At 41.1% G+C, this 27,260-nt stretch overlaps 1 protein-coding gene across 8 annotated transcripts in view; it reads left to right on the top strand.

Moving 5' to 3' along the window:
- Nucleotides 1–27,260, top strand: part of ncam1b (neural cell adhesion molecule 1b) — a 354,414-nt gene that overhangs the window by 174,290 nt on the left and 152,864 nt on the right. For all 8 annotated transcript variants that reach the window (XM_061973163.1, XM_061973161.1, XM_061973162.1 and 5 more), the window contains exons 4-6: nucleotides 20,287–20,430; nucleotides 24,300–24,437; nucleotides 24,717–24,834. In XM_061973163.1, coding sequence (XP_061829147.1) covers nucleotides 20,287–20,430; nucleotides 24,300–24,437; nucleotides 24,717–24,834 — 400 coding nt within the window. The remainder of the gene's footprint in view (nucleotides 1–20,286; nucleotides 20,431–24,299; nucleotides 24,438–24,716; nucleotides 24,835–27,260) is intronic.

Here is a 27,260-nt window from a genome sequence, read left to right as displayed (position 1 = left end):
TATTCATTTAGCCTACTAATGTGTATTTATAAACGGTTGTCAGGTACAAAACTTTACCTTTCTAGCCTATATACAAACCCCGTTTCCATATGAGTTGGGAAATTGTGTTAGATGTAAATATAAACGGAATACAATGATTTGCAAATCATTTTCAACCCATATTCATTTGAATATGCTACAAAGACAACATATTTGATCTTCAAACTGATTAAAATTTTTTTTTTTTGCCAATAATCATTAACTTTAGAATTTCATGGCTGCAACACGTGACAAAGAAGTTGGGAAAGGTGGCAATAAATAGTGATAAAGTATTTATAAACACTTAATTGGAACATCCCACAGGTGTGCAGGCTAATTGGGAACAGGTGGGTGCCATGATTGGGTATAAAAGTAGATTCCATGAAATGCTCAGTCATTCACAAACAAGGATGGGGCGAGGGTCACCACTTTATCAACAAATGTGTGAGCAAATTGTTGAACAGTTTAAGAAAAACCTCTCTCAACCAGCTATTGCAAGGAATTTAGGGATTTCACCATCTACGCTTCGTAATATCATCAAAGGGTTCAGAGAATCTGGAGAAATCACTGCACGTAAGCAGCTAAGCCCGTGACCTTCCATCCCTCAGGCTGTACTGCATCAACAAGCGACATCAGTGTGTAAAGGATATCACCACATGGGCTCAGGAACACTTCAGAAACCCACTGTCAGTAACTACAGTCGGTCGCTACATCTGTAAGTGCAAGTTAAAACTCTCCTATGCAAGGGGAAAACTGTTTATCAACAACACCCAGAAACGCCGTCGGCTTCGCTGGGCCTGAGCTCATCTAAGATGGACTGATGCAAAGTGGAAAAGTGTTCTGTGGTCTGACGAGTACACATTTCAAATTGTTTTTGGAAACTGTGGACGTCGTGTCCTCCGGACCAAAGAGGAAAAGAACCATCCGGATTGTTATAGACGCAAAGTTGAAAAGCCAGCATGTGTGATGGTATGGGGGTATATTAGTGCCCAAGACATGGGTAACTTACACATCTGTGAAGGCGCCATTAATGCTGAAAGGTACATACAGGTTTTGGAGCAACATATGTTGCCATCCAAGCAACGTTACCATGGACGCCCCTGCTTATTTCAGCAAGACAATGCCAAGCCACGTGTTACATCTACGTGGCTTCATAGTAAAAGAGTGCGGGTACTAGACTGGCCTGCCTGTAGTCCAGACCTGTCTCCCATTGAACATGTGTGGTGCATTATGAAGCCTAAAATAGCACAACGGAGACCCCCGGACTGTTGAACAACTTAAGCTGTACATCAAGCAAGAATGGGAAAGAATTCCACCTGAGAAGCTTAAAAAATGTGTCTCCTCAGTTCCCAAACGTTTACTGAGTGTTGTTAAAAGGAAAGGCCATGTAACACAGTGGTGAACATGCCCTTTCCCAACTACTTTGGGACGTGTTGCAGCCATGAAATTCTAAGTTAATTATTATTTGCAAAAAAAAAATAAAGTTTATGAGTTTGAACATCAAATATCTTGTCTATGTAGTGCATTCAATTGAATATGGGTTGAAAAGGATTTGCAAATCATTGTATTCCGTTTATATTTACATTTAACACAATTTCCCAACTCATATGGAAACGGTGTTTGTAAGTAAAAAATGTATAAATAAATCTATTTACCGTATTTTTCGGACTATAAGTCGCTCCGGAGTATAAGTCGCACCGGCCGAAAATGCATAATAAAGAAGGAAAAATATATATATAAGTCGCACTGGAGTATAAGTCGCATTTTTTGGGGAAATGTATTTGATAAAAGCCAACACCAAGAATAGACATTTGAAAGGCAATTTAAAATAAATAAAGAATATGAACAACAGGCTGAATAAGTGTACGTTATATGAGACTGGTATGTTAACGCAACATATTATGGTAAGAGTCATTCAAATAACTATGACATAGAACAGGGGTCACCAACCTTTTTGAAACCAAGAGCTACTTCTTGGGGACTGATTAATGCGAAGGGCTACCAGTTTGATACACACTTAAATAAATTGTCAGAAATAGCCAATTTGCTCAATTTACCTTTAACTCTATGTTATTATTAATAATTAATGATATTTATCTTTGTGGAAACACTGATCATCTTAATGATTTCTCACAATAAATATATATAGAAACAGATAAATATTATTATTATTATTATAGAGGTTTATTTGATATAGGGACAGATACAAAAACATAGACATCTGAAACAGTTATCCAATGCATGCATCATAGTGTTTGTAGCCAAAGCTAATTTACAACACTTGTCCCCAACAACAACAACAACACAGATCCAACATCACTAAAATAGGAAAATAAAAAATAGAATAAGTCGATAATAATGATAATAGTAATAATATAGACAAAGTGCAAACTAGAGTTAAAAGCCAATAATAATAATAACACAGACAAAGTGCAGACTAGATAAAAAACAATTAGTAAAAATGAGTAAAAACTAAACATGGGAACAAGATTGTTGCTCAACTAGCCATAATTGTGTTTGTTTTTTGAAAGTGACAAGTGCAGGTATACTTTTCAAAGTGTCCAGTAGAGAGTTCCATAGTTGTGGTCCTTTTATTGAAAAGGTTGGGCAAAAGATGTCCTACGAAATGGAACACAACAGTTGCCTTTTGACATTGCTCAGGTGGTAGATCTGGTACCACTTTGCAGTCTTGTAATTGCCTTGCAGAGCAATTGGGGAGCAGAGTTATCCAAGCATTTAAAAACCAGTTTGACTGTGTGTAACAAAATAAAATTGGTAAAACTTAAAATATTGTATTTGGTTAAAAAAAATGTAATCAATATGCAACACTTTATTTTTATATGTTCTCTAAGTGCACATTTTTCAAATTGAACATTTTCAAATGATCACTTCTAAGACAGTCTTGTGAAATCACAATATCCCATTTTAACTAGCTCGCCACTAAGAATTTTATAAAAGAGGAGAAAACACGAAAAAAATGAAAATAAAATTGTGAAACATAGTTTATCTTCAATTTCGACTCTTTAAAATTCAAAATTCAACCGAAAAAAAGAAGAGAAAAACTAGCTAATTCAAATCTTTTTGAAAAAATTAAAAAAAGAATTTATGGAACATCATTAGTAATTTTCCCTGATTAAGATTAATTTTAGAATTTTGATGACATTTTTTAAATAGGTTGAAATCCAATCTGCACTTTGTTAGAATATATAACAAATTGGACCAAGCTATATTTCTAACAAAGACAAATCATTATTTCTTCTATATTTTCCAGAACAAAAATTTTAAAAGTAATTCAAAAGACTTTGAAATAAGATTTAAATTTGATTCTACAGATTTTCTAGATTTGCCAGAATAATTTTTTTGAATTTTAATCACAATAAGTTTGAAGAAATATTTCACAAATATTCTTCTTTGAAAAAACAGGAGCTAAAATGAACAATTAAGTTAAAATGTATTTATTATTCTTTACAATAAAAAATAAAAAATACTTGAACATTGATTTAAATTGACAGGAAAGAAGAGGAAGGACAATTTAAAAAGGTAAAAAGGTATATGTGTTTAAAAATCCTAAAATCATTTTTAAGGTTGTATTTTTTCTCTAAAATTGTCTTTCTGAAAGTTATAAGAAGCAAAGTAAAAAAAGAAATGCATTTATTTAAACAAGTGAAGACCAAGTCTTTAAAATATTTTCTTGGATTTCTATTTGAGTTTTGTCTCTCTTAGAATTAAAAATGTCGAGCAAAGCGAGACCAGCTTGCTAGTAAATAAATAACATTTAAAAAATAGAGGCAGCTCACTGGTAAGTGCTGCTATTTGAGCTATTTTTAGAACAGGCCAGCGGGCGACTCATCTGGTCCTTACGGGCACCGCGTTGGTGACCCCTGATATAGAACATGCTATACGTTTACCAAACAATCTGTCACTCCTAATCACTAAATCCCATGAAATTGTATAAGACTAGTCCAGGGGTCTGCAACCTGCGGCTCTCGAGCCACTTGCGGCTCTTTAGCGCCGTCCTAGTGGCTCCCTGGAGCTTTTTCAAAAATGTATGAAAATAAAAAAAGATAGGGGAAAAATATATTTTTGTTTTAATATGGTTTCTGTAGGAGGACAAACATCCCTACTTGTTAGAAATCCCACTGTTTATACTAAACATGACTATTTGATGAGAGTATTTGGTGAGCGCCGCATTGTCCTTCTAATTTTGCCCGTCCTTGAACTGACCGTAGTTTGTTTACATGTACAACAATGCCACAGAAAGACATATTTTATGTCACGCATTCTTTGTCTCATTTTGTCCACCAAACTTTTTATGCTGTGCACTAATGCACAAAGGTGAACTTTGTTGATGTTATTGACTTGTTTAGAGTGCTAATCAGGCATATTTGGCAAGCTAATCGATGCTAACATGCTATTTAGGCTAGGTGCATGTACATATTGCATCATTATGCCTCGTTTGTAGGTATTATTGAGCCCATTTAATTTCCTTAACTTAACTTAAACTATCATTTTGATAGTAGGCTAATATAGCTAATAAAGACACTTATACCTTCATTATATCACTTATAGAAGGCTTTAATTTTTTAGCTAATATAGCTAATAAAGACACTTATACCTTCATTATATCACTTATAGAAGGCTTTAATTTTTTTGCGGCTCGAGACAGATTTGGTTTTTGTATTTTTGGTCCAATATGGCTCTTCCAACATTTTGGGTTGCCGACCCCTGGACTAGTCTCTTACGTGAATGAGCTAAATAATATTATTTGATATTTTATGGTAATGTGTTAATAATTTCACACATAAGTCGCTCCTGAGTATAAGTCGCACTCCCAAACTATGAAAAAAACTGCGATTTATAGTCCGAAAAATATAGTTCACAGCTTAGAAACTCAAATATTTAAACTTTGTTTTGTTTTCTTAACATGAAAAGAGCAACTGCCGTAGTCAGACTCTCTTCTCCCACAATGTCACGCCCTGCAGTTACCAAAACACTACCTTTTTCAACCCTATTTACTATTTTCACCTGTCGGCTCTGGCTGTTAGAAGGCAATTTCATCTTTTAAATCTACTGACCGTTATGATGTGAGATTACAGCTCAATGCTGGCGTGCAACATTTGACCCGAGTCAAGTGTTTTAAGGTCGCCGCGCTGCCTCAGTGCCACCAGCAAATTCCATCAATAAGCTTGTTAGTTACGTTACTGTCCAGTCCACTCCAGTAAACAGTGAGTTGGAGGAACTTGATTATATTACTTGGGGAGATTGAAGCTGAGAAAACTAATTTCAAGTGGAGAAAGAGCTCACAAAGAAGTTGTTAGTTTGGGTCGTAAAATGTGTTTTTAAAGGGGAACTGCACTTTTTCTGGAATTGTGCCTATCGTTCACAATACTTATGAGAGACAAAATGACTAAAGTTTTTTTTTGGTTTTTTTTGGCATTCTAACTTATTGTTTATTGTTTATTGTTTATTGAATGGATGCCCATTAGCTGACGCCAAGGCGACTGCTAGTCTTCCTGGGGTCCATAAAGGAGCATACAAAATAAAAATACATGCATTACCAAACATTATACAAAGGAAAAATACAACATAAGATACAAACCCCGTTTCCATATGAGTTGGGAAATTGTGTTAGATGTAAATATAAACGGAATACAATGATTTGCAAATCCTTTTCAACCCATATTCAATTGAATGCACTACAAAGACAACATATTTGATGTTCAAACTCATAAACTTTTTTTTTTTTTTTTTTATAATAATTTGCACGTGACAAAGTAGTTGGGAAAGGGCATGTTCACCACTGTGTTACATGGCCTTTCCTTTTAACAACACTCAGTAAACGTTTGGGAACTGAGGAGACACATTTTTTTTAAGCTTCTCAGGTGGAATTCTTTCCCATTCTTGCTTGATGTACAGCTTAAGTTGTTCAACAGTTCGGGGGTCTCCGTTGTGCTATTTTAGGCTTCATAATGCGCCACACATTTTCAATGGGAGACAGGTCGGGACTACAGGCAGTAGTACCCGCACTATTTTACTATGAAGCCACGTTGATGTAACACGTGGCTTGGCATTGTTTTGCTGAAATAAGCAGGGGCGTCCATGGTAACGTTGCTTGGATGGCAACATATGTTGCTCCAAAACCTATATGTACCTTTCAGCCATAATGGTGCCTTCACAGATGTGTAAGTTACCCATGTCTTGGGCACTAATACACCCCCATACCATCACAGATGCTGGCTTTTCAACTTTGCGCCTATAACAATCCGGATGGTTCTTTTCCTCTTTGGTCCAAAAACAATTTGAAATGTGGACTCGTCAGACCACAGAACACTTTTCCACTTTGTATCAGTCCATCTTAGATGAGCTCAGGCCCGGCGAAGCCGACGGCGTTTCTGGGTGTTGTTGATAAACGGTTTTCGCCTTGCATAGGAGAGTTTTAACTTGCACTTACAGATGTAGCGACCAGCTGTAGTTACTGACAGTGGGTTTCTGAAGTGTTCCTGAGCCCATGTGGTGATATCCTTTACACACTGATGTCGCTTGTTGATGCAGTACAGCCTGAGGGATGGAAGGTCACGGGCTTAGCTGCTTACGTGCAGTGATTTCCCCAGATTCTCTGAACCCTTTGATGATATTACGGACCGTAGATGGTGAAATCCCTAAATTCCTTGCAATAGCTGGTTGAGAAAGGTTTTTCTTAAACTGTTCAACAATTTGCTCACGCATTTGTTGACAAAGTGGTGACCCTCGCTCCATCCTTGTTTGTGAATGACTGAGCATTTCATGGAATCTACTTTTAGCACCCACCTGTTCCCAATTAGCCTGCTCACCTGTGGGATGTTCCAAATAAGTGTTTGATGAGCATTCCTCAACTTTATCAGTATTTATTGCCACCTTTCCCAACTTCTTTGTCACGTGTTGCTGGCATCAAATTCTAAAGTTAATGATTATTTGCAAAAACAAAAAAAATGTTAATCAGTTTGAACATCAAATATGTTGTCTTTGTAGCATATTCAACTGAATATGGGTTGAAAATGATTTGCAAATCATTGTATTCCGTTTATATTTACATCTAACACAATTTCCCAACTCATATGGAAACGGGGTTTGTAAAAAAGCTAGTTAAACCCAGTATTAAAAATTCACGTCATGTGGGCAGCTGCAAAAGCTGTCTTGAATGACAATTTACTTTGTGAGAGATTAATGTGAGCTGGCAACCCATTCCAGAATGATGTACATCTATACATGACTGTATGATTGAGGAGATTGGTCCTGGGAACAGGAAGTGCCAAATAGCCATTGCTGGCATTCCTAGTGTCATGAATATGTTAGTTTATTTTAAAAACTGTTTGTAAAAGTAATCTGGTGATTGATCTAACATGATAGTTCTAAAGAACATAAGGAGACTACAATGCATCTTTTGTTCAGCAGACAACCAGGACAGGCGTGAATGCATAAATGAAATATTAGTGCGCAAAGAACATTTAAGTACCAGTCTCGCCGCTCTGTTCTGAACAAGTTGCAGTTTGTTCAGGTCAGACTTAGTCGTAGCGGACCATATTATAGGACAGTAATGAAGATGACAGAAAACCAAGGACTGTATGACTTGACCCATTGTTGAGGATGTCAAGAAGGTGGCCATGGCTAAACCTCTTCCCATTTTCATTGAAATACCATCAATATGATGGGACCATGACAGTTGACTGTCTAATAGCACACCAAGCAGTTTTGCTTTTTTTAAAGGGGAACATTATCACCATTTCAGAATGGTTAAAACCATTAAAAATCAGTTCCCAGTGGCTTATTATATTTTTCGAAGTTTTTTTCAAAATTTTACCCATCACGCAATATCCCTAAAAAAAGCTTCAAAGTGCCTGATTTTAACCATCGTTATAAACACCCGTCCATTTTCCTGTGACGTCACATAGTGATGCCAACACAAACAAACATGGCGGAAAGAACAGCAAGCTATAGCGACATTAGCTCGGATTCAGACTCGGATTTCAGCGGCTTAAGCGATTCAACAGATTACGCATGTATTGAAACGGATGGTTGTAGTGTGGAGGCAGGTAGCGAAAACGAAATTGAAGAAGAAACTGAAGCTATTGAGCCATATCGGTTTGAACCGTATGCAAGCGAAACCGACGAAAACGACACGACAGCCAGCGACACGGGAGAAAGCGAGGACGAATTCGGCGATCGCCTTCTAACCAACGATTGGTATGTGTTTGTTTGGCATTAAAGGAAACTAACAACTATGAACTAGGTTTACAGCATATGAAATACATTTGGCAACAACATGCTAGTGTGTGAATGTGAGTGTGAATGTTGTCTGTCTATCTGTGTTGGCCCTGCGATGAGGTGGCGACTTGTCCAGGGTGTACCCCGCCTTCCGCCCGATTGTAGCTGAGATAGGCTCCAGCGCCCCCCGCGACCCCAAAAGGGAATAAACGGTAGAAAATGGATGGATGGATGGATGCACTTTGAGAGTGCAGACAGCCCAGTTTTCATCAATAAATATATTCTGTAGACATACCCTCATCCGCGCTCTTTTCCTGAAAGCTGATCTGTCCAGTTTTGGAGTTGATGTCAGCAGGCCAGGGAAGCTAGGGTCGATATTCTTCTCTTGATCATCTTCGGTGGCATAAGGGACGGTGTGAGCCAAGACATCCAGGGGGTTTAGCTCGCTCGTCTGCGGGAACAAACTGCCGCCATTGCTTGCCGTGCTAGCGAGGTCCTTTGTCCCTGAATTGCTCACACACTCCGGCAGATTCAATGGGGGTCTGGCGGCAGATTTCTTTGACTTTATCGTTGGAAATGCATCTGCTTTGAGTGTCGCAGGATATCCACACATTCTTGCCATCTCTGTCGTAGCATAGCTTTCGTCGGTAAAGTGTGCGGAACAAACGTCCAATTTCTTGCCACTTTCGCATCTTTGGGCCACTGGTGCAACTTGAATCCGTCCCTGTTCGTGTTGTTACACCCTCCGACAACACACCGACGAGGCATGATGTCTCCAAGGTACGGAAAACAGTCGAAAAAAACGGAAAATAACAGAGCTGATTTGACTCGGTGTTTGAGAAAATGGCGGATTGCTTCCCGATGTGACGGCACGTTGTGACGTCATCGCTCCGAGAGCGAATATACTCCAAAACCAGTAGGGTTCCTCTCTTTAAGAAGGGGAACCAGAGGGTATGTTCCAACTATCGTGGGATCACACTCCCCAGCCTTCCCGGTAAGGTCTATTCAGGTGTACTGGAGAGGAGGCTACGCCGGATAGTCGAACCTCGGATTCAGGAGGAACAGTGTGGTTTTCGTCCTGGTCGTGGAACTGTGGACCAGCTCTATACTCTCGGCAGAGTCCTTGAGGGTGCATGGGAGTTTGCCCAACCAGTCTACATGTGCTTTGTGGACTTGGAGAAGGCATTCGACCGTGTACCTCTGGAAGTCATGTGGGGACTGCTCAGAGAGTATGGGGTATCGGACTGTCTGATTGTGGCGGTCCACTCCCTGTACGATCACGTTTCCAGTGAGGGTTGGACTAAGGGACTAAGGATGCCCTTTGTCACCGATTCTGTTCATAACTTTTATGGACAGAATTTCTAGGCGCAGTCAAGGCGTTGAGGGGATCCGGTTTGGTGGCTGCAGGATTAGGTCTCTGCTTTTTGCAGATGATGTGGTCCTGATGGCTTCATATGGCCAGGATCTACAGCTCTCCCTGGATCGGTTCGCAGCCGAGTGTGAAGTGACTGGGATGAGAATCAGCACCTCCAAGTCCGAATCCATGGTTCTTGCCCGGAAAAGGGTGGAGTGCCATCTCCGGGTTGGGGAGGAGACACTGCCCCAAGTGGAGGAGTTCAAGTACCTCGGAGTCTTGTTCACGAGTGAGGGAAGAGTGGATCGTGAGATCGACAGGCGGATCGGTGCGTCGTCTTCAGTAATGCGGACGCTGGATCGATCCGTTGTGGTGAAGAAGGAGCTGAGCCGGAAGGCAAAGCTCTCAATTTACCGGTCGATCTACGTTCCCATCCTCACCTATGGTCATGAGCTTTGGGTTATGACCGAAAGGACAAGATCACGGGTAAATGAGTTTCCTCCGCCGGGTGGTGGGTCTCTCCCTTAGAGATAGGGTGAGAAGCTCTGCCATCCGGGGGGAGCTCAAAGTAAAGCCGCTGCTCCTCCACATGGAGAGGAGCCAGATGAGGTGGTTCGGGCATCTGGTCAGGATGCCACCCGAACGCCTCCCTAGGGAGGTGTTTAAGGCACGTCCGACTGGTAGGAGGCCACAGGGAAGACCCAGGACACGTTGGAAAGACTATGTCTCCCGGCTGGCCTGGGAACGCCCCCGGGAAGAGCTGGACGAAGTGGCTGGTGAGAGGAAAGTCTGGGCTTCCCTGCTTAGGCTGCTGCCCCCACAACCCGACCTTGGATAAGCGGAAGAAGATGGATGGATGGAACCAGGAGGGTGTGCCTGGGCAAGGATGGTCGAGCCCTATTGTAGTGAGAAAAACAACTGTTTTGATGCAAAGGAGCAGTCTTTGAAGTGTAATTTCCCTTGTGCAATTGCATACTGCTCATGCGTCCTCTGCACACAACAAATCTATGCCGTGGACACATACAATTCTATCAAAACTCTACACAAAATATACACATAACAATTTGTTCTGTATGGTTTTGCAATGCAACTCTAAGTAACAGGTGACAACAAACGGCCACAACAGATAAAATCATGTTAGTCAACACTATTCAATTATTGCAATGTCTGTCGAGGCGCTTTAAGGCAGGTAGGCGGTCCATCGATTAAGTTTGTTGGCCGTAACCAAACCAAAAAAAAACAGCAACAAATGACTATTTAGCCAACCTTATCATTTTCTGCCATATAAACCACGTCATCGGTCGTATCAACAGCAGTCGCTTTCTCTCTCTCTCTCTCACTTGCGCCAACAGACACACTCGTTAGACTCAGCCACTGATGCGTTTATGGCCACACAAAAAGTCGGACAACTCCAACACCAAACAAACTGTAAATGCTGGGTTGTTACACTATGATGCGGCTCACACGCAGCCAATCAATGTCATTAACAGCGCGTTATGTGTGAGTGTTGCTGTTCTGCCAGTTACCTCTTAACTGCTGCAGTTAAGAGGTAAATGCTTTTAACCCTTATTATGGTAAAACAAAGAAGTACCGTACACCCACACTCCCATGATCAAAATGCGTGCTAATTCTATTGGCATTTATTAAGAATGTTAATTTATGGAGATTAATCATGAAATGTTACCAGATGAAAGAAATGCTAATAAAACTATTATGATATATTTTACAGACAGAAAGTAAACAGGAATGTACACATTATCCCATGCTTGTGCTACAGCACACCTCTTATTGTGCAACTTGTGTATGTTTTAAGGATAATTACACACTATATTGCCAAAAGTATTTGGCCACCTGCCTTGACTCACATATGAACTTGAGGTGCCATCCCATTCCTAACCCATAGGGTTCAATATGATATGGGGCCACCTTTTGCAGCTATTAAAGCTTCAACTCGTCTGGGAAGGCTGTCCACAAGGTTGCGGAGTGTGTTTATAGGTATTATCAACGTTCCCTCTAAGCAATTGCGCACTGCTCACGCGTCCTCTGCGCACAGCAAATCTATGCCACGCAAAAAATCAAATCCCGCTCTAAACAAAATAAACAAATAGTTTGTTTTGTATGATTTTGCAATGCAACTGTGAGTAACAGGTGACGAAAGGCGGCCACAACAGATAAAACAATGTTTGTCAACACTTACATTAACCCCCCCACCCCCCTCTCTGTGCGTCGGTTGAGGCGGGCGGGGTTTGGTAGCGGGGGTGTATAATGTAGCCCGGAAGAGTTAGGGCTGGATGGGATTCTGGGTATTTGTTTTGTTGTGTTTATGTTGTGTTATGGTGCAGATGTTCTCCCGAAATGTGTTTGTCATTCTTGTTTGGTGTGGGTTCACAGTGTGGCGCATTATTAGTAAAAGTGTTAAAGTTTTTTATACCGCCACCGTCAGTGTAACCTGTGTGGTTGTTGACCAAGTATGCCTTGCTGTCACTTACTTGTGCAAGCAGAAGCCCCAAACATCGTGTGGCTGGGCTGGCACGGTGGTTGTAGTGAGCGCTAAATGCTGTACCATCACGGCACTTTCGAGAGAATAGTTGCCCTGAAATTCGTAGTATGCCGGAAAAATCGTCAGACTACAGCTTGTCAAGTATGACGCTGTCAAGCGTCATTCATATAAAACCCGCGGGCCGCACTCGCATTAAACTTTCATATTAAGGTGTGGGCCGCGTGTCTGAGACCCTTGGTTTATACATAGCTCAAAGCAAAAAAAAAAATTTGTAAACAGTGTTATTTCATGTTAAATTTCAAAAGATTTTTGTGGCTCCCATTGTTTACTTTAATTTGTGAAACTGGTCAAAATGGCTCTTTGACTGGTAAAGGTTGCCGACCCCTGCCCTAGACACACCACTGTTTTGTTCACGATCCTATACACCACATACAACGATCTAAAATATCCAAATCCATTGCTATTCTTTATAAAGTAAGACACGTGCTGAATAAGAAATGTCTGCATATGTTATATTATTATTTTATTTTTTCATATTTAACATATTGTGTTGAAGTTTGGGGAAATGTTTACCGTATTTTTCGGACTATAAGTCGCAGTTTTTGTGAACCCACACCAAACAAGAATGACAAACACATTTCGGGAGAACATTTGCACCATAACACAACATAAACACAACAAAACAAATACCCAGAATCCCATCCTGTCAGACTTGTCCCTGACAGTTTGACTGTGTTTTAGTTTTTCCTCTGCGATTTATATATGTTTTTTTCCTTCTTTATTATGCATTTTCGGCAGGTGCGACTTATACTCTGGTGCGACTTATACTCTGAAAAATACGGTATAAAACAAACACAGAACACATAATTAAACTTCAAAAAAAGGGTCATTTGAATAATACACAAAGCGTGCTACTATGAACATACCAATCCATTATTTATAAGTTCTAATGTGTTAACATTTTTAGATATTGTGTTTTTAAAAACAATGGAAATGATGTTTGGAGTAAAGAACAACAGCCTTCCAGCTTGTATTCTTAAGTTATTTCAGGGGTCGGCAACCTTTACCAGTCAAAGAGCCATTTTGACCAGTTTCACAAATTATAGAAAACAATGGGAGCCGCAAAAAATTTTGAAATTTTAAATGAATTAACACTGCATACAAAGTTTTTTTTTTGCTTTGTGCTATGTATAAACCAGGGGTCTCAGTCACGCTGGCCACACTTTTATATGGAATTTTTAAGCTGTTGCGGCACGCGGGTTCTAACTGAATAGCGCTTGTCAGCGTCATGCGTGCTGTGATGATACAGCATATAGCGCCCACTACATCCAGCGTGCCTGATCAGCCACACGTTGTATGGGGCTTCCGCTTGCTCACATAGGTGACAGCAAGGCATACTTGCTCAACAACCACACAGGTTACACTGACGGTGGCGGTATAAAAAAAACAACTTTAACACTCTTACTAATAATGCGCCACACTGTGAACCCACACCAAACAAGAATGACAAACACATTTCGGGAGAACATCTGCACAGTAACACAACATAAACACAACAGGACAAATACCCAGAATCCCATGCAGCCCTAACTCTTCTGGGATACATTATACACCCCCGCTACCAAACCCCGCCCACCTCAACCTTCGCACAGAGAGGAGGGGGGGGCGGAATCCCGGAAGAGTTAGGGCTGCATGGGATTCTGGGTGTTTGTTCTGTTGTGTTTATGTTGTGTTAAGGTGCAGATGTTCTCCCGAAATGTGTTTGTCATTCTTGTTTGGTTTTGGTTCAAAGTGTGGCGCATTATTAGTAAGAGTGTTAAAGTTGTTTTATATGGTCACCGTCAGTGTAACCTGTGTGGCTGTTGACCACGTATGCTTTGCTGTCACGTACGCGTGCAAGCAGAAGATGTATATTGTATAACAAGTGGTTGGGCTGGCACGCTGTTAATACAGATTGTAGAGGGCGCCAAATGTTGTAACATCACGGCACGCCCTTATTATAGCTGTAAGGGTGAAAATCGGCCAATATTGATCCCGGGAGTTTTCTGCGAGAGGCACTGAAATCCGGAAGTCTCACGGGAAAATTGGGAGGTTCAGCAAGTAAGCTGCTGAGCCGCATCAGAGTGATCAAAGAGCCGCATGCGGCTCCGGAGCCGCGGGTTGCCGACCCCTGAGTTATTTCAATTAAGAGGAGAAAGCTAATTTACAGGGGGTATTGATTTTTGAAATATGTAAAGTAAGAAGGAATATAAAATACAAATGTATTTCAGTTTTAGGAGTTAAATGGTGGAACACGCTCAGTGATGAGTTGAAGACATGTCGTTCTTTGTTAAGGTTTAAGAAAACCTTGAAAGGTGAAATAATTGAAAATTATAAAATATAGTAATAATTACTTTCATCCCATTGATTTTTTTTAAAGATGTTCCAGGCAATCTAATTTTCAGTGAATGTATAGGATAGGCAAATACAAGCCTTGGCTTCAGCCTATTCCTTTTTCTTTTTGTGTGTGTATGTGTATGATTGTTAATATGTATAAGCTGTACTGTTAAACTGATCACACAAAATGGTTGATTATATGACCAAAATAAACTTATTTCATTCATAAGCTTATTTCATTCATCTCGGTAAGCTGCAAAGTTGATATAGCTAATTGTGCTACAGTGCATCTTCTCCTGCACCACCTTTATTATATCTGAAAACAATGAGAAGCTTATCTGGATTATTGTAGACCTACTCTGAAAATTGTGTCTGATTGCTAAAGAATGCTGTCGCCAACATTTCAGAAAGTAGAATACAAAGCAAAATCTTGTATAATACAGTCATGGGAAAAAAATATATCACATTAATAAGAGTTGTACTCAGACATTTTAGGATATATTTATTATGGATATTCTCAAAGTTGTATCATAATCACCCCCAAATCCTCCACGCGACACCTCCGCTCCGGACAGACTAACCTCCCTGACCACCTGAGGGTACCACAGACTGTAAATGATTTTAAAAAAGGCTTAAAAACCCTTCTTTTTAAAAAAGCCTTTTTTTAGTTATATGCGTGCTAGTTCTAGTTTTTATTTTATTTTTATTTTTATTATCTTTCTATTTATATTTTAATACACTATAGCACTTTTTTACAAATACAATCTATAATAATAATAATTATTGTTATTATAATTAGACAAATCAATCAATCAATCAAAGTTTATTTATATTGCCCTAAATCACGAGCGTCTCAAAGGGCTGCACAAGCCACAACGACATCCTCGGCTCAGATCCCACATCAGGGCAAGGAAAAACTCAAGCCAATGGGATGACAATGAGAAACCTTGGAGGGGACCGCAGATGTGGGGTCCCCCATCCCTGGACGTCGAGTGGCTCTAGTTAATAGTGTGAGAGTCCAGTCCATAGTGGATCTAACATAATAGTGTGAGAGTCCAGTCCATAGTGGATCTAACATAATAGTGAGAGTCCAGTCTATAGCGGATCTAACATAATAGTGTGAGAGTCCAGTCCATAGTGGATCTAACATAATATTGTGAGAGTCCAGTCCATAGTGGATCTAACATAATAGTGAGAGTCCAGTCCATAGTGGATCTAACATAATAGTGTGAGAGTCCAGTCCATAGTGGATCTAACATAATAGTGAGAGTCCAGTCCATAGTGGATCTAACATAATAGTGTGAGAGTTCAGTCCATAGTGGATCTAGCATAATAGTGTGAGAGTCCAGTCCATAGTGGATCTAACATAATAGTGTGAGAGTCCAGTCCATAGTGGATCCAACATAATAGTGTGAGAGTCCAGTCCATAGTGGATCTCGTTAATAGTGTGAGAGTACAGTCCAAGGTGGCATTGCAGTCACATAAACAACAACATGCTAGGTTGGTCTATTCCCTCAAGAAAACAAAATGATCCAACTTACAGTTCCTACATATGTAGCTGAGTTCCAAGGTTTATTTCAAGATGTGTAGCAAAGCCTGATTAAAAAAAAAAAATGTTTTGTGCCAACTCTTTTAGAAATGACATCCAGAAATTGCCCCTCCTGACTAGTGTGAGAAAAAAAACTCCTGGATTGCAATGTTTTTATGTGGATATTAAAAAAAATAGATCAATAATAAGCAGTGTTGGGACTAACGCGTTACAAAGTAATGCGTTACTGTAACGGCGTTAGTTTCGGCGGTAACTAGTAGTCTAACGCGTTTTTTTTGTATTCAGTAACTCAGTTACCGTTACTACATGATGCGTTACTGCGTTATTTTACGTTATTTTTATGTACTATCAGCGAGAAACAGAAGATCTGAGTGTGTTTTATTGGAGAGTTGCAGTGTCGTCCTTCTGAATCTCTTGTGTCACAAGCCGGAGAAGAGGTGCACTCTGTGTGTGTCTGGGTGTGGGTGTGGGTGTGGAGAGGAAGGGGGGCGCGTGTCTGTGTTTACTAACAACGGAGCCGCAGTCGAGTTTCTTAACATGGAGATATTCTCACTTCTTTTCTTTTGTCGAGCACAAAGAAAAGAACATTTTAGTTAAATATAAGTTGTGTCTTGGATCAAAGATCCCGTCTACTGCCCAAAACAGCAATTCAAATCTGCTGAAACACCTACAAAAGCAACATGCTTCGACGAAGCTAGTAAAGAGAGACACAGACTCCGATGCCACTTCACCGGCTGGATTTTAACGGAGGCACTGCTAGCCAGGACAACATTGATAGAGCCATTGCAGCGTATGTGCTAGAAGACATGTAGGCTATTTCTACAGTGGAGTCACCCGCTTTCAGGCAGCTAATTAGCATGATTCCGGCGTCAAACGGCAAATGGCACGAAAACATTTTCCAAGTTACTGGACACAGTGGACAGTGAGCACATAAACATGAAAAGCAAGCTAAAGAAAATACTCCGAACTCTGCCTCTGCTCATCATTCAGCACTGAAGGTACACACACTCTGTCAATTCTCTTATATACTCTTTCATTCTAGACTTCTAGAGTGTTTGATTATCACATCACTCTAAATGTATAGACTATAAAGTTCACAAACATAAAGAGGGATGCTAGTGGGCCAGGCCAATCGTTCCTTTTCTCTAAACTAAAACTGGGGAAATGCGTAGAGTGTTCTGGGCTTCAGTACAGTGTTGATCTCCTGAATACATGATTTTATTTCACAATTCCTTGAGAGAAAAAAATGCCTGGTTAGGCTTTGTGTATGTAGTGTGCCTTCCTTGGTTTACAGCTGTGTTGTTATTATGCGGTTTGTTACTTATGTATGTTATGTAGCAGCTATTTAAAATAGTTTTGTCAATTTGTTCTGGCCTGAAATAAATTGGCCCTTTGAAACATATCTTTGTCTTTGTGTGTAGTACGTAGACCACATTGCTTAGAAGAGTTCAGTGATGCAAATGCATGTCAAGTTGATAAACAGATTGTATTATTCTCCAGTGCAATAACAGTACTGAAATGAAGGCTAAAAAGGCATTAATGGGAGCTTTAAAAAAAAAAAATTTTTTTTTTAAAAAAGTAACTAAATATTTACTTTTCACAGTAACACATTACTTGTTGGTGTAAGTAACTGAGTTACTTTTGAAATAAAGTAACTAGTAACTGTAACTAGTTACTAGTTTTCAGTAACTAACCCAACATTGATAATAAGCCATGGAGACTAACCCTGTATGCCTCCTACAAGTGCACATTATGTAGCGAGCAAGTATACAGCATCAATAGCCATCAAGTCATGGGCAGGTGTGCCAACATCAGGTGACATGCAGGTGAATCTAGCGGATTGCAAACACCAAATGTTGGTAGCTATGGCAATATCGATATTTTTTCTTCATGGATCTCATTAAAACCCGAAACTTCAAACGTGCCTCGTCTTTCACAATTAGAATAAACAAGTGGCGGGGAATGATGATATATTTCACCCACGTTTGCTGCTCAAAACCAGGCCACATATTATTTGTACAACATCAGTCATACGTCATTTTGTATAATGAAGGGCTTTAAAGGGGAACATTATCACAATTTCAGAACGGTTAAAACCATTAAAAATCAGTTCCCAGTGGCTTATTATATTTTTCGAAGTTTTTTTCAAAATTTTACCCATCATGCAATATCCCTAAAAAAAGCTTCAAAGTGCCTGATTTTAACCATCGTTATAAACACCCGTCCATTTTCCTGTGACGTCACATAGTGATGCCAACACAAACAAACATGGCGCATAGAACAGCAAGCTATAGCGACATTAGCTCGGATTCAGACTCGGATTTCAGCGGCTTAAGCGATTCAACAGATTAGGCATGTATTGAAACGGATGGTTGTAGTGTGGAGGCAGGTAGCGAAAACGAAATTGAAGAAGAAACTGAAGCTATTGAGCCATATCGGTTTGAACCGTATGCAAGCGAAACCGAGGAAAACGACACGACAGCCAGCGACACGGGAGAAGGCGAGGACGAATTCGGCGATCGCCTTCTAACCAACGATTGGTATGTGTTTGTTTGGCATTAAAGGAAACTAACAACTATGAACTAGGTCAGGGGTCGGCAACCCGCGGCTCTAGAGCCGCATGCGGCTCTTTAGCGCCGCCCTAGTGGCTCTCTGGAGCTTTATAAAAAATGTATGAAAAATGGAAAAAGATGAGGGGGGAAAAAAAAACATTTTTTGTTTTAATATGGTTTCTGTAGGAGGACAAACATGACACAAGCCTCCCTAATTGTTATAAATCACACTGTTTATATTAAACATGCTTCACTGATTCGAGTATTTGGCGAGCGCCGTTTTGTCCTACTAATTTTGGCGGTCCTTGAACTCACCGTTCGTTTACATGTATAACTTTCTACGACTTTCTAGGACGTGTTTTATGCCACTTCTTTTTCTGTCTCATTTTGTCCACCAAACTTTTAACGTTGTGCATGAAAGGTGAGTTTTGTTGATGTTATTGACTTGTGTGGAGTGCTAATCAGACATATTTGGTCACTGCATGACTGCAAGCTAATCGATGCTAACATGCTATTTAGGCTAGCTATATGTACATATTGCATCATTATGCCTCATTTGTAGCTATATTTGAGCTCATTTAGTTTCCTTTAAGTCCTCTTCATTCAATTTATATCTCATGACACACTATCTGTATGTAATATGGCTTTTAATTTTTTTGCGGCTCCAGACAGATTTGTTTTTGTATTTTTGGTCCAATATGGCTCTTTCAACATTTTGGGTTGCCGACCCCTGAACTAGGTTTACAGCATATGAAATACATTTGGCAACAACATGCACTTTGAGAGTGCAGACAGCCCAATTTTCATCAATTAATATATTCTGTAGACATACCCTCATCCGCGCTTTTTTCCTGAAAGCTGATCTGTCCAGTTTTGGAGTTGATGTCAGCAGGCCAGGGAAGCTTCGGTGGCATAAGGGACGGTGTGAGCCAAGACATCCAGGGGGTTTAGCTCGCTCGTCTGCGGGAACAAACTGCCGCCATTGCTTGCCGTGCTACCGAGGTCCTTTGTCCCTGAATTGCTCACACACTCCGGCAGATTCAATGGGGGTCTGGCGGCAGATTTCTTTGACTTTATGGTTGGAAATGCATCTGCTTTGAGTGTCGCAGGATATCCACACATTCTTGCCATCTCTGTCGTAGCATAGCTTTCGTCGGTAAAGTGTGCGGAACAAACGTCCAATTTCTTGCCACTTTCGCATCTTTGGGCCACTGGTGCAACTTGAATCCGTCCCTGTTCGTGTTGTTACACCCTCCGACAACACACCGACGAGGCATGATGTCTCCAAGGTACGGAAAACAGTCGGAAAAACGGAAAATAACAGAGCTGATTTGACTCGGTGTTTGAGAAAATGGCGGATTGCTTCCCGATGTGACGTCACAACTCCGAGAGCGAATATTAGAAAGGCGTTTAATTCGCCAAAATTCACCCATTTAGAGTTCGGAAATCGGTTGAAAAAATATATGGTCTTTTTTCTGCAACATCAAGGTATATATTGACGCTTACATAGGTCTGGTGATAATGTTCCCCTTTAAAGTTGGAAAAGTGATTGTTTAAAACAGATCTGTTCCCCAAACATTAATACACTAATATTTGAACATCCAAATTAAATGTATATTTAAGAAGATGTTCTTCATGAGGTGATCATGTGAAACAGTTTTTAACCATGTTGGACATTGTACCATTATTATTTCAGAGAGAATTACCTTCACAAATGCGCCATCGCCTCAAGAGTACACCGAAGGAGACGCCGCCATCATCGTGTGTGATGTCATTAGCTCACCTCCACCGACCGTCCTCTGGAAGTACAAAGGAGCAAAAATACAGTTGGAAAAAGATGGTAAGCCTGGAAAAAAAAAAATGTTTTTCACAGAATGTATGCAGCTTGAAGACAGACACAGTGCTAACAGAAAAACAAATTGAAATTCAACAGGGTGTTCAACTCTGTCAAGCTGTGGGAGAGATTGCATTTTGCAACCTGTAGTTTGAAAATTGGACTGCCACATGGAAAATAAAGGAGGATTTGGTTAAAATGGATGGTATGCCTGAAAACAAACCTCATGCATACCATCAAATCGTATGATCTGACTGTAAAACGAGGAAATTAAAGGCAGGGGATTAGTAGACATAATTGTTGCTGCTATTAGTTCACTTAGGGCCTGAATTTTAGAATGTAACATGTAAGTTACGTTAAAGTACCAATGATTGTCACACACACACACACACTAGGTGTGGTGAAATTTGCCCTCTGCATTTGACCCATCACCCTTGTTCACCCCCTGGGAGGTGAGGGGAGCAGTGGGCAGCAGCGGTGGCCGCGCCCGGGAATCATTTTTGGTGATTTAACCCCCAATTCCAACCCTTGATGCTGAGTGCCAAGCAGGGAGGTAATGGCTCCCATTTTTATAGTCTTTGGTATGACTCGGCCGGGGTTGGAACTCACAACCTACCCATCACAGGGCGGACACTCTAACCACTAGGCCAGTGTTTTTCAAAGACTGTGCCGCGTGTGCCGTGAGATACAGTCTGGTGTGCCGTGGGAGATTATGTCATTTCACCTATTTGGGGTAAAAATATTTTTTGCAAACCAGTAATTATAGTCTGCAAATGATGTGTTGTTGTTGAGTGTCTGTGCTGTCCAGAGCTCGGCAGAGTAACCGTGTAATACTCTTCCATATCTGTAGGTGGCAGCAGGTAGCTAATTGATTTGTAGATGTCGGCAACAGCGCATTTAAGCTTAGGGAAGGCTACGCAGAACGAAACTAAAACCTAACTGGATACAAAGTAAACAAAAACAGAATGCTGGACGACAGCAAAGACTTACTGTGGAGCAAAGACGGCGTCCACAATGTACAGTACATGACATGACAATCAACAATGTCCCCACAAAGAAGGATAAAAACAACTTAAATAGTCTTGATTGCTAAAACAAGGCAGATGCGGGGAATAGCGTTTAAGGAAGACATGAAAAACACCAACAAAACAGAAAAAGCCACCAAAATAGGAGCGCAAGACAAGAACTAAAACACTACACACAGGAAAACAGCAAAAAAGTCCAAATAAGTCAGGGTGTGATGTGACAGGTGATGACAGTACACCTACTTTGAGACAAGAGCTATGGTGATGCATGCTTGGTTATGCTTTAAAGTCATATCCAATGACTTTTTACTGTCAACTGAGTTTGTTTTTTTGAATGATTTCTGCTGGTGGTGTGCCTCCGGATATTTTCAATGAAAAAAATGTGCCTCGGCTCAAAAAAGGTTGAAAAACACTGCACTAGGCCACTGAGTAGGTAGCACTTTGTCTGAGCATTTTTTTTTAAAAAGCAGTTCTAGAATGTGATCTACAATGGAACCCACTTTTCACTATTGGATACACTGGAATGATACAGACGCAAGAAAATGCATATTGCAACAAGTTTTTTTCATATAGGAGATATGTTGTTACTTTTTGACTGTAGCTATAATTGAGAGCGACAACCTGCAACAAAGTGCAAGGAACATGTCGTAAATGCATTGTAGCGTCCTGATAGAATATGTCCATGCACAGTGCAGAGTCAGCTTCGAAGTGACCAATTCACTCCTCTATCTTTTAAGCATTAATATCACTGGAGGACGAGGAGTACCGTATATTTCGGAGTATAAGTCGCTCCGGACTCTGCAGCATCGCGTGGACATCGGGGGCGGTACCACTAGATTGGCAGACCGGGGTGGTGGTTCCTCTCTTTAAGAAGGGGAACCGGAGGGTGTGTTCTAACTATCGTGGGATCACACTCCTCAGCCTTCCCGGTAAGGTCTATTCGGGTGTACTGGAGAGGAGGCTACGCCGGATAGTCGAACCTCGGATTCAGGAGGAACAGTGTGGTTTTCGTCCTGGTCGTGGAACTGTGGACCAGCTCTATACTCTCGGCAGGGTCCTTGAGGGTGCATGGGAGTTTGCCCAACCAGTCTACATGTGTTTTGTGGACTTGGAGAAGGCATTCGACCGTGTCCCTCGGGAAGTCCTGTGGGGAGTGCTCAGAGAGTATGGGGTATCGGACTGTCTGATTGTGGCAGTCCGCTCCCTGTATGCTCAGTGCCAGAGCTTAGTCCGCATTGCCGGCAGTAAGTCGGACACGTTTCCAGTGAGGGTTGGACTCCGCCAAGGCTGCCCTTTGTCACCGATTCTGTTCATAACTTTTATGGACAGAATTTCTAGGCGCAGTCAAGGCGTTGAGGGGATCTGGTTTGGTGACTGCAGGATTAGGTCTCTGCTATTTGCAGATGATGTGGTCCTGATGGCTTCATCTGGCCAGGATCTTCAGCTCTCACCGGATCGGTTCGCAGCCGAGTGTGAAGCGACTGGGATGAGAATCAGCACCTCACAAGTCCGAGTCCATGGTTCTCGCCCGGAAACGGGTGGAGTGCCATCTCCGGGTTGGGGAGGAGATCTTGCCCCAAGTGGAGGAGTTCAAGTACCTCGGAGTCTTGTTCACGAGTGAGGGAAGAGTGGATCGTGAGATCGACAGGCGGATCGGTGCGGCGTCTTCAGTAATGCGGACGCTGTATCGATCCGTTGTGGTGAAGAAGGAGCTGAGCCGGAAGGCAAAGCTCTCAATTTACCGGTCGATCTACGTTCCCATCCTCACCTATGGTCATGAGCTTTGGGTTATGACCGAAAGGACAAGATCACGGGAAAATGAGTTTCCTCCGCCGGGTGGCGGGTCTCTCCCTTAGAGATAGGGTGAGAAGCTCTGTCATCCGGGAGGAACTCAAAGTAAAGCCGCTGCTCCTCCACATCGAGAGGAGCCAGATGAGGTGGTTCGGGCATCTGGTCAGGATGCCACCCGAACGCCTCCCTAGGGAGGTGTTTAGGGCACGTCCGACCGGTAGGAGGCCGCGGGGAAGACCCAGGACATGTTGGGAAGACTATGTCTCCCGGCTGGCCTGGGAACGCCTCGGGGTCCCACAGGAAGAGCTGGACGAAGTGGCTGGGGAGAGGGAAGTCTGGGCTTCCCTGCTTAGGCTGCTGCCCCCGAGGCCTGACCTCAGATAAGCGGAAGAAGATGGATGGATGGATGGAAGATTGTACATTAGTTGCAGCAACTAATACACACAATGCTGTCTGGACATTTTAAATCCGCAACAACTTTTATCCGAAAATATAACAAATAAAACAAGTATCCACAATCAATTAGTAAACATAAGGGGAACAAAGCACCTCATGTGGAATAATAATAGTAAATAATAGTATTTTGTTGAGAAGAAAACTGCCTGGTCAAAACGCAACCAGGTGACTTATAATTCCAGTAATTGTTGACTGGCTGTGCGCTCGCTCTGTCTCACTTTTATTCTGTGATAAGGAGAAAAAAAACATTAATTTGGTTTTGAATGTGACTGTTAGTCACCTTAGACCCCAAGCAATATCAGAGCGTATTGTATTATTGTTGCAAAAAAATAATAACAAACTCACTCGGGGCTTGTATCAATAACGTTTTGAATTAACACATGATTGAATTTATGAAGTCAACATTTCATCAAATTGAAGGTGCTTTGTGAAGGTTTTCTACATTTTGGACATGTGTTTGTATCCAATAAATATATCCATATTACAATATATAAATATAAAAATCCAGCAGCTCTGCAGAAAAAAAACTAACTATTGTATTCATTCTATTTAATGTTGACATTGTTAGCCTTTCCCTCACAATGTTTTTATCTCCCCTATCAGTTCGTTTTAGGGTGCTGAGCAACAACCACCTTCAAATCCGCGGCATAAAAAAGACCGACGAGGGCTCGTACACCTGCGAAGGACGCTTGATGGCCCGCGGCGAGATTGATCTACGGGTTATCAAGGTCATCGTGAACGGTGAGGAAACCTTTCTCCACTGTATGACTGACTACCTTTGTGTATTTTGTGTACTGTGTGTATTCTGGCGTGACAAGCGTGGATGTTGACGACAATGTGTTCATCATCTATGTGGAAACGGTTTCCCACGGCAACAGTGAAGCTTGCATTCTAATGATGTGTGTCTGCTGCTAGTTCTGAGCTCAGGGACCGTGTGTGTGCCGAAAATAGGGTTCTGCTTTCCAACCTACTTCTTTGACATGCACCCACCTTATTTATTTTTCTGTTTGTGTGAATCAGTGCTCCCGACTATCCGAGTGTGGCAGTCAGAGGTGAATGCCACCGCAGATGTGGGCCAATCTGCCATGTTGACTTGTGCGGTTGATGGCTATCCTGAACCCATGGTGACCTGGACAAGGTACGAGTAGAAACTTACTACAGGTTTTCAGCTCTATATAAGATGATTTTATATAACTGAATATACACTAGAGATGTCCGATAATATCGGCTTGTGAATGCCATGCATACTTGGTCAACAGCCATACAGGTCACACTGAGGGTGGCCGTATAAACAACTTTAACACTGTTACAAATATGCGCCACACTGTGAACCCACACCAAAAAAGAATGACAAACACATTTCGGGAGAACATCCGCACCGTAACACAACATAAACACAACAGAACAAATACCCAGAATCCCTTGTAGCACTAACTCATCCGGGATGCTACAATATACACCCCCCCCACCTCCACCTCAACCCCACCCCTCAACCTCCTCATGCTCTCTCAGGGAGAGCATGTTAAAAAAAAATAATGCACTTTGTGACTTCAATAATAAATATGGCATTTTTTTTCCATAACTTGAGTTGATTTATTTTGGAAAACCTTGTTACATTGTTTAATGCATCCAGCGGGGCATCACAACAAAATTAGGCATAATAATGTGTTAATTCCACGACTGTATGTATAGGTATCGGTTGATATCGGAATAGGTAATTAAGAGTTGGACAATATCGGAATATCGGCAAAATAGCCATTATCGGACATCTCTAATATAAACAGATGTACCGTATTTTTCGGAGTATAAGTCGCACCTGCCGAAAATGCATAATAAAGAAGGAAAAAAACATAAGTTGCACTGGAGCCCGGCCAAACTATGAAAAAAACTGCGACTTATAGTCCGAAAAATACGGTAAATGTGATAAAATCGGATATACAGTCGCGGTCAAAAGTTTACATACACTTGTAAAGAACATAATGTCATGGCTGTCTTGAGTTACCCAATAATTTCTACAACTCTTATTTTTTTTGTGATAGAGTGATTGGAGCACATACTTGTTGGTCACAAAAAACATTCATGAAGTTTGCTTCTTTTATGAATTTATTATGGGTCTACTGAAAATGTGAGCAAATGTGCTGGGTCAAAAGTATACGTACAGCAATGTTAATATTTGCTTACATGTCCCTTGGCAAGTTTCACTGCAATAAGGCGCTTTTGGTAGCCATCCACAAGCTTCTGCTTGAATTTTTGACCACTCCTTTTGACAAAATTGGTGCAGTTCAGCTAAATATCTTGGTTTTCTGACATGGACTTGTTTCTTCAGCATTGTCCACACGTTTAAGTCAGGACTTTGGGAAGGCCATTCTAAAACCTTCATTATAGCCTGATTTAGCCATTCCTTTACCACTTTTGATGTCATTGTCCTGTTGGAACACCCAACTGCGCCCAAGACCCGACCTCCGGGCTGATGATTTTAGCTTGTCCTGAAGAATTTGGAGGTAATCCTCCCTTTTCATTGTCCCTTTTACTCTCTGTAAAGCATCAGTTCCATTGGCAGCAAAACAGGCCCAAAGCGTTAATACTACCACCACCATGCTTGACGGTGGGCATAATGTTCCTGGGATTAATAGTCTCACCTTTTCTCCTCCAAACATATTGCTGGGTATTGTGGCCAAATTTTTGTTTCATTTGACATCACATGGACAAAGATAAGACCTTCTGGAGGAAAGTTCTGTGGTCAGATGAAACAAAAATTGAGCTGTTTGGCCACAATACCCAGCAATAGGAGAAAAGGTGAGGACTTTAGTCCCAAGAACACCAACTCTACCGTCAAGCATGGTGGTGGTAGTATTATGCTCTGGGCCTGTTTTTCTGCCAATAATTGCAAATTACCTCCAAATTCTTCAGGACAAGCTAAAATCATCAGCCCGGAGGTTGGGTCTTGGGCGCAGTTGGGTGTTCCAACAGGACAATGACTTGATTGATTGAGACTTGTATTAGTAGATTGCACAGTACAGTACATATTCCGTACAATTGACCACTAAATGGTAACACCACAATAAGTTTTTCAACTTGTTTAAGTCGGGGTCCACGTTAATCAATTCATTGGGACCTCAAACACACGTCAAAAATGTGAGTGTCTCTCAGTTCTTAAAAAACAAACTATGTAATGACTATACACACAAGGACTGATAGTGGTAGAAATGAGTTTGTCTGGTTGTAAACATTGTATTTAACTCCTGTCGCCACTAAACTAATGCCGTGTGTTAATCAACTATATTAGACACGCTAACCGTTAATTCATTGCAATGGGATACTTCAGGGCATGATAGCAAAAGGTGCATTTAAAGAGTGAAACCTGAAGATTGCTACAGTGTTCTATGCGACACTGATAGGCTCCTGCTTTGTTAGGCAGGGCTTGTTTATCCTCGTGTTTCCATGGTAGCCATCTCCTTCCACTGTGACTTTTAGGTAACAAAATCTTACTGGCTTTTGTTTGTAGTAATTTAGATTAATTAAATCTTTGTTAAACATGAAATAATTCATATCCGTCAGATGGTT

Source organism: Nerophis lumbriciformis, linkage group LG17 (assembly GCF_033978685.3).
Source record: "Nerophis lumbriciformis linkage group LG17, RoL_Nlum_v2.1, whole genome shotgun sequence".
In the NCBI taxonomy this organism is placed as follows: domain Eukaryota; kingdom Metazoa; phylum Chordata; class Actinopteri; order Syngnathiformes; family Syngnathidae; genus Nerophis; species Nerophis lumbriciformis.
This window is presented reverse-complemented; position numbering and strand designations above follow the sequence as displayed.